General features: G+C 37.1%; 2 protein-coding genes across 8 annotated transcripts in view; both read left to right on the top strand.

Annotated features, from left to right (window-relative positions):
* Positions 1 to 4,181, top strand: part of dennd5a (DENN/MADD domain containing 5A) — a 71,553-nt gene extending 67,372 nt beyond the window's left edge. For all 7 annotated transcript variants that reach the window (XM_084108428.1, XM_084108427.1, XM_084108426.1 and 4 more), the window contains one exon: positions 2,263 to 4,181. In XM_084108428.1, coding sequence (XP_083964554.1) covers positions 2,263 to 2,446 — 184 coding nt within the window. In that variant the 3' untranslated portion in view covers positions 2,447 to 4,181. The remainder of the gene's footprint in view (positions 1 to 2,262) is intronic.
* Positions 4,182 to 5,062: 881 nt separating this feature from the next.
* Positions 5,063 to 10,373, top strand: sinhcafl (SIN3-HDAC complex associated factor, like). Its single transcript, XM_084107773.1, has 6 exons — positions 5,063 to 5,150; positions 6,396 to 6,534; positions 6,834 to 6,933; positions 7,018 to 7,132; positions 8,455 to 8,605; positions 8,690 to 10,373. The coding sequence occupies exons 2-6, from the start codon at positions 6,407 to 6,409 to the stop codon at positions 8,865 to 8,867; spliced, it is 672 nt and encodes a 223-aa protein (XP_083963899.1). The 5' UTR covers positions 5,063 to 5,150; positions 6,396 to 6,406; the 3' UTR covers positions 8,868 to 10,373.
* The last annotated feature ends 151 nt before the right edge of the window (positions 10,374 to 10,524 follow it).

A 10,524-nucleotide genomic window follows, 5' to 3' on the forward strand; every position in this document is an offset into this window, starting at 1 on the left:
CAAGAGCAGTGAGAGATAGTTTGAATAATGACACGGACGGCAGCAGGTTTATTAGGCTGCTGTCACTTTAAGACCAAATGCACGAATCTAATATACTGATACATGTTTTCTTTCTCAGCTGTTGATGACAGGCATTTTGACGCTTTGTGTGTATTTGACTGTTCAAGCCCAAGAAGCACTCGTTTCAGTTCTCACGCGCTGTATGAGCAGTGGCTTTATGTGTGCGCTCAGAAAACATCTCTTAGACCGTGCGCCATATACACAAACGAGTTTTCCTTCACGTTTTCACTTAAAAACGCATTTAAACAATAAGCTTTCATGACAGGACAGCACGGCATAGTCACTTGAGCATATTTCTCTCTGAAATTTCTACAGGTTGACACATTTCTACCTGTTTATCGTGTCTACCGGTATATATAGCCCATCCCTAGGGTGGGACTTGTCCTCCTTAAAGGGGACATATCATGCTAAATGCACTTTTTTAGCCCTCAAATGCATTTTGTTGTATATTTGGAGTGTTTAGAAGTACAGAAAATATGAAATTATTCTCTTCAGGTGCTTCGTTGATATCTTTATATTCTGTTTTGGTCATATTTTTCAACCTGTTCCGATTTTTCTGTTCTCTATGACGTTTTTTGAACTATTACGTCACAGTATTTGCAGCGGAACTGCCAAATAAGGACATTGACTTCCGGCCCAACACTTCGAGCAATCCGCCATTTTTATTTCTCGCTGCAATTTTGTAGTCCAAGCTAAAGGATGCAGAAGTTATGAGAGGGTAAGTTAAAATGTTCGGTTGTTGGATGTAGTAACCCACACGCTTCATTACACCGTCTAATGTAGATGAACTGCCGCGCTTGTGGCGCATGTTTAACTGAAAGAACGAGCAGAGAGAGAGACCTGGTCGCGCGCGCGCTCACTCTCTCTCTTCAGAGCCAGGCGAAAGTGTAAACAAGACATCACCGTCTCCAAACTAGACGCTGTCTTGCTCTCTCTCCCTCGCACATATTAATCAAAATAAATCGACACGGTGGTAAAAGGTCGGAAGACCAAAGTTTCATGTGTAAATACAGTAACACACCATTGCAATACATCCATATGAAGACGTTGTTCTACAGGTTCGTCGTCTTCATTTTCATCTCGCTCCGGCTCCGACTCTGGCTCGAACATGTAAGGCTGGCTGGACAAGTCTTCCGTTGTTGACATTTTGTTAATAACATGTGAATAAAAAGTTTCTGTGCCGCTAGATAATCGTATCTCTGCTATCAAACTACAAAAATGGCCGAACGGGGTGGAGTTGAACCGAGTGTGGGCGGGGTATGAAGTGTCTCAATTGTATTTAAAGAGACCGCACCAAAACGAGTTGCTCTCAGATGCACATCAGAAAAGGGGTAGAAAAGGGGCCTGTGGAGCTATAATAATGAGGAATTCAGACCCAAGCATTGCAGTTCCGCTTTATATAGACTACAAATGTATGATTTATATGTAAAAAGGAACAATTTAAAAGCATGATATGTCTCCTTTAATGTCTGAGGTGGTTACAGCCCAGTAGTGAAGTTACAAAAATAACAGAAAGACTACAGCTAACAATCTTTGGTTCCCAGAACATTCTTTTTTAAGGTTTGTTTTTGGTTAGCCAGGAAAGTTTTCTTAACAAAATTAGAACGTTAGTTTTTGGTTTGTAGAACGTTATTCTAACGTTATGTTAATGTTCCCCCCAATGTTATTTTAATGTTATATTTTATATTCCCATGTTATTCTAACGTTCACCTAACCTCTTTACTCCAATATCATAACCCCGCTGTATGTCAGTAATCATCCAGCACACTACCCATTATAGTATAAGCGGTATGGACGTCTATAATCAGTATTATACAGTATTAAACAAAATAACCGTTATGGAACGTTCTGTATAAGGTATTTTTGGGTTATTTAACATTCTGGGAACAGTATTTTATGGTTGCAAAAAATAAAACCTAAAAAGAACATTCCTATAACGTTATTTGGTTCTGAAAAAATAACCAAACGGAAACCAAATACTAATGTTAGTATTAATACTTGCTGTTTTCTGGCGGAGAGATCGACACCCTTCGACTTTGTAACTTTGCAGAATGTTTGCATGAACAAACGGCTATATTATACACTAAAGGAAAGGTAAAATCAGAAAAAGGTGTATTATATGTGCCCTTACTTGAATTGACATGCTCTGTTGTCACATCGATCAGTCACGTGTGCTGACTCCTGTTGTCTTTCTGCTTGCAGAGATCACCTGCTGCACCACTGGATCGCGCTCCTCGCCGAGTGTCCAATCACAGCACAGATGTACGAGGACATGGCGCTCTTAAAGGACCATTCTCTGGTGAACTCTCTGATTCGAGTGCTACAGACTCTGCAGGAATTCAACATCACTCTGGAGGCGTCTCTCGTCAAAGGCATCGGGATCTAACGCCGTCTCCATGTAGAACTAACACACAGATCAGCGGGACCATGGACTAACTTTTTTTTTTACATGGAGAGACTTGAACAAAAGGACTTAACCTGGCTTACGTCAAAGCTACTGTCATGTTTGCCATATATTAAGTGCAATGAGTCTTTTCAAACGTGTCATAATTTTTATCAACTGACATTCAAATATGTCCTCTATTTTGATTCATACTTTTCTGGAAAGGTGAAAACTCCCACCTGTGCTATAGCGTTTTATTGAAAGCTCAATATTTTTCGTTGTTGTTGTGGACTGCTGACAATGGCTATATTTAAAAGGGAAACATGTGAGAAAAACTGTTATTATATTTTCAAAGAAGAACAGTGTTATTTTGATATGTGTCAGGTTGCTTGCTCTGTGCTCTAATCGAACCTGTACTGTCACCATGCAGAGTTTGAAGCAAATGATGTAGAAGTATGCTTTATAAGTACAACTTGTGGGGAATTCATATTTTACTTAAAAAAAAGAAAGAAAGAAAAGATAAGAAAAATGGAAAAGGAAACGTTTTTTTTAAACAATGCCAGAGGCTTGTGTGATTTAAAATGCAAATCAGTTTAAGGAGATAAATTACACTACCGGTCAAAGTTTGGAATAATATTTTAATGTTTTTATAAAAAAGAAGTCTCTTCAGCTCACCAAGGCTGCATTTATCTGATCAGCAATACAGCAAAAACAGAAATATTGTGAAACATTACAATTTTAAAGAACTGTTTTCTATTTCAATATATGTAAAAATGTAATTTATTCCTATGATGCAAAACTCTCCAGACTCCAGATTTTTGAAGGAATAAATATATTTTTAACTATAGAGATGGAAAACAGTTATCTTACATTGCAATAATATTTCACAATATTATTGTTTTTACTGTATTTTTGATCAAATAAATGCAGTCTTTGTGAGCAGAAGAGACTTGAGTCGGTCATCGTTTACTCACTCTATCATTCCAAACCCTCTTTCTTTCTTCCCCGTACAATGAAAGTGAATGGTGACCACAGTTCATTAAATGGGAAAAGAGCAGCTTGGACTTTCGTCTAAATATCTCCTTTTGTGTTCCACGCAGGAAAAGGGTGAAATGTCTTCTTAAAGCTTATTATTATCCCCTAAAATCATAGATACGACTTCTGAAAGTGATGTCCAAACATATTTTATGAGAGAGACTGTAAAAACCAAGAACAATCAACGAAAAAAGGATAACATTAGCGTTCCACCTAATAAGCAGTTGCAGCAACCGATGTATCCTTTCAAAGCAGCGTAACACACTTTAGCCCTCAGGTCTGGACTCTGCGGGCGACTCTAATGCCATATTTAAAGTAGAATTAAACTGGCACAGATGCTGTGTTTGTGTCCCTAGTTAAACCCCAGCAGCCCCTCTGTTTCTGCTATGCAATATTTACAGCTCCAACATTTTGTTATTGAATATTGATGAAATATTCGCCTGTTTTTAGAGTGTAGCATCATTCGTAGGATATACCTTGGAGAAGCACATCAAAGACTGATTGATATTCATGTGCCAATTTCATCATGAATGTTCTGGTTCCTGTTCAAACACAGCTGGCATGAGCATTCTGGGAGTTTTTCTTTCTTTCTTGTGTTTTATCTCAATACATTTATAGACAAAGCGGTGTAATGTAGTGTTAAATATTGAACAATTGTGTACAGTGTATAAAATGTATTAAAGGTGACAATTCAATATGGTTATGATGCTTCAGCCTTTTTTTTTTTCCTTTTTTTTTTAATGGTGCAAGCTTTCATCAAGAGCAAAATTAGTGTTTGATCATATCTTTGCAGTACAATCAGTGAGTATTTTTTTAATCAGACATTTCCATGCCCTATGACCAGTTTAAGCAGCATTTTGCTTTTTCTATTATAATTATGTATCAGACTTTTATTGTTTAATAACCGTATTAATTGAGAGACCACGTGGAATATTTTATAGTATTAAAAAGGGTGATTAAAAATGTGAAAAACTAAAAAAAGAAATAGATCTCTCATTGCTGAACCTTATACTTAATATTTTTTAAGCACGTTTAAAAAAAAAGAACTTTAACGATATGAAATATAAAAAATATATTTTTAAAATAAACGTTTGATGAGTTGTCAGAAAAAGTGCATGGACAAGATATGTACCCATTTCAAGACTAATATCGTTTACAAAAAAAGTATAATGCTGGTGGTGTTTAGGACTTAAAATAATGCACACTGCGTTTCGCTGAATGAAAGTCAAGACATAATAAAATCACTTTATAAAGGAACATTACATTTCAGCGTGTTAATATAATATAATATAATATAATATAATATAATATAATATAATATAAATACAAACAGTCTCGTATTCCAAGCATTCGAGCTACAACAACATAGCGGGAAACGAGTCCATTCACACACATTCAAGTCACAACAAGAACAATGCGTTACGTGCGGAACGTTTGTGTACTTCCCCGGATAAAACATTCTTAAATGGCAAGCTCGAGCGCGGTGATTGGTCGAATGGATGTTTAAACTTGGCGTCTAAGCTCCTTATATGGTCTTCCTCCGACAAACCCCTTTACTCAATGTTTGTACGCAGGCCCCGCCCCCACCATTCATTTGTGTTTCTGTGTGTGGTCGTAGTAAGGCATGCGCAGTACAGACGAGTAAAACGGACGGAATTCAAAGTTTCTGACGGTAAGTCCTTTGTTATTGTTGCGAACTAACTACACGAATGTAGCATCTCGTTTTTAACTGTTTGTACTGTCAATATCGGAGTGCGTAACGTGTTGTGTGTATAATGTTAGTGCGTTTACAGCGCGGTTATTTACATCAACAATGGGGCTTGGCGCGCGTGGATGTGAGCGTGGCATGGTCGCGTGCTAACGGGCTAGCTGTTATTGTTAATGGGACGCGCGTTTGGCGCTCGCTCACTGTTTGGGCAAGTTTAGAATAGCGATCGTATTTTAATGGTAATATCATCCGTGTGTTGTTTAGAAACCGCTTCCTAAGCGATTTAAAAGCGCGCGTGAATGTTAATGTACGACACATGTCCGTGTAGCTTTCTTTTGGTTTCAATATATGCAAATATGGCGCGAACGAACGAATAATAATAAAACAAAAAAACATAAATCCGAGCATACTGTATGTCACAATTCATCTTAATAATTATTTTGTAATGTGTGGAGTCGTTGTGAATGAGTCGTGTCATGTTTGGTGTTGTTTTTCAAGCGTTTGATGTATCAAGCGCGCGATGTTCATTATATTATGCATAACGTTACATGTCGTTTAAGAGGTGTTTTTAAGTAGTATTAACTCAATGTTTTGTCTGAACAGGCGCCCATTTAATGGTACTTTCGATTTTACAACTCCGCCTATTTCACCCGTTTCGCCCCATGTCAAAATTCCCAAAGGAATCAAAGGAATTCTTATCATTATTTGGAGCGACTAAACGGGAATCCATCAAGAATCAAATAAGACCAGAAAATGACAAAATAGGAATTGATTTATTCAGTAGTCAACGACTTGATTCTTAGAGGATTCCTGTTTAAGATGGGTTCCCAGTTAGTTAAAAAATCCCATTATCGTTCTTTCTGGGATTTTCCAAATAATCAAATCCCAGTGCACGCATGCGGCTGCTGTTTGTTTTTCTCGTGCGAGTCAATGATCGTGTATTAAATGTGGCAGCAGCGAAAGGCTTTTGTCAAACATCAAAAGTAGGTCATTGCTGCAGGCGAGACGGGTTCACAATCACAGCAAACACGCTTTTTAATCCCAGACGCGCGCTTGTGATTCTGCATTTTTCTTCGTAACTTCTAGAGCGCAACGCGATGAAATTGTCAAGTTCAAGAGAGATATGTTAGTGCCCCCGCCCCTTTCAATCCCCCGCGCAAAACGAGCAGGAGACCTTTTGTTTTAATGACGCTCTCCATTCATTTCCAGAGCCCGTAAAGATGTTCGGCTTCCATAAATCCAAGATTTACCGCAGTAACGAGGGTTGTTGTATTTGCAAAACCAAGTCGTCAAGTTCTCGGTTCACTGACAGCAGCAGATATGAGGAGAACTTCAGACTCTGCTTCGGGTAAGTGTTTATCCATGACTCTGCTTGTATCCCAAAAATAAAAATCCTAAAGGATTTTCAATCACAATTTTTAGATCAACGAGAATCCTGTTGGAATTTAATAATATCATACTAGATGAGCTTTAATTTTTCCAGCTTATGTGATCCCATTGGGATTGTTTTCAAAAAGAGGAATTACATTAGGATTTGTTTTTTTGATAATAGGCAATGCAATTCTAGTCATATACTTGATGTTTTAAAAATTAGTTCTGTCCTTAAATACATTTTCTGTCATTCATATTGCAATATTTTTTTCATAGTCTGGCCGAGGATCGGGTTGGAGACATCTGCAACGCTTGTGTGCTGCTGGTAAAACGCTGGAAGAAATTACCGCATGGATCAAAGAAGAACTGGAATCATGTAAGGGACCGTTTTCTTGTTTTCACTGGAATCATCCATATTCATTTTCAGACATTTTGAGAATAATCTTGATTCCCTCCCAAGGTGGTCGATGCCAGAGCGGGACCGGGATTCAAGCTGACCAAACCCAAGAAAGTCAAAAATAGTGATGGAAAGAAGAAAAGTAAACTGAAGAAGCTTCATAAGTTCAAAAGACAAAGTGAGTTGCACTTTTTTTTTAAATCTCATGACGGTTCATATAACAATAATTGTCATAATTTGGCGAATTGGTGGCTAATTCGTATGATTTCATTCGTACGTTTTACGTGCGATCATTTAAAAAAAAAATTTTTTTAAAGGGATAGTTCACCCTAAAATGAAAATTAAGTCATAATTTACCCACCCTGGTGTTGTTCTAATGCAATATGCCCTTTTCTTTCTTTTATGGACCACAAAAGGAGAATTAAAAAAAAAAAAAAACCTGAACTCTCGCGTCCATATAATGGCACTGAATAGCGACCAGCATCAAGCTTTAAAAAAATGTTTTTACAAGTTATGAGAAATCAAGATGAATCGCATCTGTCGACTCATTCTGACAGACGGAGACCTTTTGGGGATTTCTAGGCATTGCATTTCATGTGTCGCATGTTTATTCATCTTGATTTCTCATAACTTCTAATAGAGACTCATGAACGCAGTCGAGCTCAGGGTTTTCATTAAATACATAAAATTTTGGTTTATTTTCACCAAACCCTATCAAATTCCCCCAGAACACTTGGAATATACCAAATGTCACATGGGATATAGGCCTGTCACTATCGATTATTTTGGTAATCGAGTAATCAGTTGATTATTTTGACAATTAATCGAGTACTCGGATACATTTTTTTGTGGTAGTAAAAATAGACCTAAAATACATATAAAATGACTTAAAATACATATAATAATAACAATGAGGACATCATATTTGGTTCAAAATATTAAAAGTATCAAAAGCAAATAATCATATGGTGTTATAGAACAATACTGTTAAAATACAGAATATAAACTAGGGATGCACCAATATGAAAATCGACCGATACCGATAATCTTTATATTTGAACAACTGATATATTGTCCGAAAGCCTGATTACAAAAGTCTCGCTGTTAAAAGTCCCAAGCACACGATTGCAGACTTACTGCACATGTTGCACTTAACCATATTTTTCCTTTTTACAATCATATTTCAAGCCATTTAAAACCATCATGTTGCGCATCTGAAGCGTCTCAGCCATTATCTATCGTTATCTTTAATATATCAGCCAAATTTTCTTATCGCGTCGATAACATTAAAAATGATCATATATCGGCCGATATATTGTGCATCCCTAATATAAACAATCATCTTATGTACATTATGTATAATAACAAATGAATTCCTTTTCTCCTACAATTCACATCGCACAAACGAATACAAAATCGCCCCCCTAAAATGGTTCTGTGTTCCAGTGAGCTTGTGTTTTTGCAGATGGCACGTTAATGTTTGCCGTCATGTCTCGACAGATTCGGATGCCCACAGCACCACATCCAGTATGTCTCCGTCTCAGTCTCCCAGCCACAGTAACCAATCAGACGACGGCTCGGACATCGAGACCAAGCAGAGACGCCCGACCCCGTCTGGGTTCTCCTTTCTCGACCTGTCCTACTGGAAGAGGTATTCTTCTTCTCCTTCTGTTCACCGATGCATGTTGACACCCTAGTGGTTGAGCCGGTGAATAACACCGCCGATGCGTTTCAGGCAGAAGGTGTGCTGTGGGATCGTCTACAAGGGGCGTTTCGGTGAGGTGATCATCGATCCTCGTCTCTTCAAGCCCTGCTGTAACAAGAAGCGTCCCGCTCTGGCATCCTCCTCGGACTCTCAGATCTCCCAAACACTTCCTTCCCCTCTCCCGGAGGTCATGAAGGAGGCCTGGTGATCCTCCAAACGCACCCTCCTCGAGGCCCTCATAGCTTTGTCTCCAGTGGTAGACTCTGATATCTTCCCTTTGTTAGATAACTGTGTATGAGTTGAGTTTTCCCATTGCTTTTGTATTATTATTTTTTTATGCCTAATTTGTAAAATGTAAGTTTTGTACCCTTTTTTATTTTTATTTTATATATAACCGGAAAAGGCGAAAAAAATGGGCATTAGGACATATTTATAGGTCTGAGTTAGGAAATTTAATGTAATCCATTTTTTTTATTACTGTAAATTTTTTTTGGGAGTTACCAGTGTTTTGTAAATATAATCTTATTTTCCATTCCAGTGCACCAAAAGACTTCTATTTGGCATTTAGTTTCACGGGTTAAAGATGAATAATGTAAAGTGCTATATATGACATTACAGCCGAGGCATTAATGAGATGGGTGTACTTTTAACTTAAGCAAATACAATATTTTACCTTGCAGTCTTCTGCTCTGACTCGAGCTGTGAACTGTGCTCTGTTAAATCACACACACATGCATTTACTGACAAGGTTTCTTTGGGCACAATATTCACAATGTGAATTTTGGACACATGCTTGTAAAATCTCATTTATTTCTGGTTTGGCATAAAGATGTTTCTCAATATTTAAAATACGGTTACGGGTTTGTAAATCTTTAAAACCAAGATGCTAAAACGCATTATCTCAGAGTATTTAAACGGTTATCATTTACACAATGGCATATGAAAGCATGCATAATGTATTTGTAGGCATGATCAGTTTTATGACTGTTGGTGGTGTTTGTATCTTTTTTTTATTTTATTTTTTTATGTTGTTGTATGAGAGTGTTATAATACAGAAAGTAAGAGATATAACTGATTGATGAATTTCCGACCAGGCTTTACACTGTGTTTTAAACCACGTTTTTCATGTCTCAATATTGTACACTAAAGCTAATCGAAGATGAAATTGTACAGTCTTTCAGCCTTGATATATTGACTGCAGCCTTTGTTTTTGTTTTTATTGTTACAGTTTGGATCAATCAAAATGTTGTCGATGTGACAGAAAAGCCTTTTTTGGGGCAGGGGGAAATTGCTTTGCTTCCAAACTTGAGCAAGATTGTGGAGTTTATGAATTTGGTTAGGTTATTATTTGAATGAATGTTTGTTTTTATTCACCAGCAATACTTTGAGTCGACTCTAGTGTCGACTTGATGCTCTCGTTCTTAAAATGCACGAGAGCGAATACAAGATGTCGATAAATTTCAGGGAAAAATGTTTTTGACTATTAATGTGGCACATTCTCAGTCAATGTGCCTTACCAGAGATTTAGCTGATCATTTCATTACGTTCATTTGTCATTTTTAACTTATGCTATTTATTCAAAGCTGTCTGTACAATTAATGCTGTAAAGAAGTTTTTGTGCACTTTCTTTTTTATACTTTTTGTAATATTACCATTGATAAAATTTTGTATCTCAATTTTCCTCACATTGGTATTTTCATAAAACTTTTAAAGTAAATCTTGTCTTTGTCAGTTTTTTGGTAGTCTTCAATAAATATATATATATATATAAAATATGGGAAAACTGGAAGGAGAGAGGGATGCAGATTATGAAATATCTGTGTTATGCGGCGAACACTCAAAGTCGGACATTCGACCTGTGAACT

This window comes from Abramis brama (genome assembly GCF_963993115.1).
Source record: "Abramis brama genome assembly, chromosome: 3".
NCBI classification, from domain to species: Eukaryota; Metazoa; Chordata; class Actinopteri; order Cypriniformes; family Leuciscidae; genus Abramis; species Abramis brama.

What these genes read in the sequence shown, in the direction of transcription:
- sinhcafl (XM_084107773.1), top strand. Translation starts at nt 6,407, where the DNA reads ATGTTCGGCTTCCATAAATCCAAGATTTACCGCAGTAACGAGGGTTGT. An exon ending in AACTTCAGACTCTGCTTCGG is followed by an intron (nt 6,535 to 6,833) that starts GTAAGTGTTTAT and finishes TTTTTTTCATAG; the next exon opens with TCTGGCCGAGGATCGGGTTG. An exon ending in GACCTGTCCTACTGGAAGAG is followed by an intron (nt 8,606 to 8,689) that starts GTATTCTTCTTC and finishes GATGCGTTTCAG; the next exon opens with GCAGAAGGTGTGCTGTGGGA.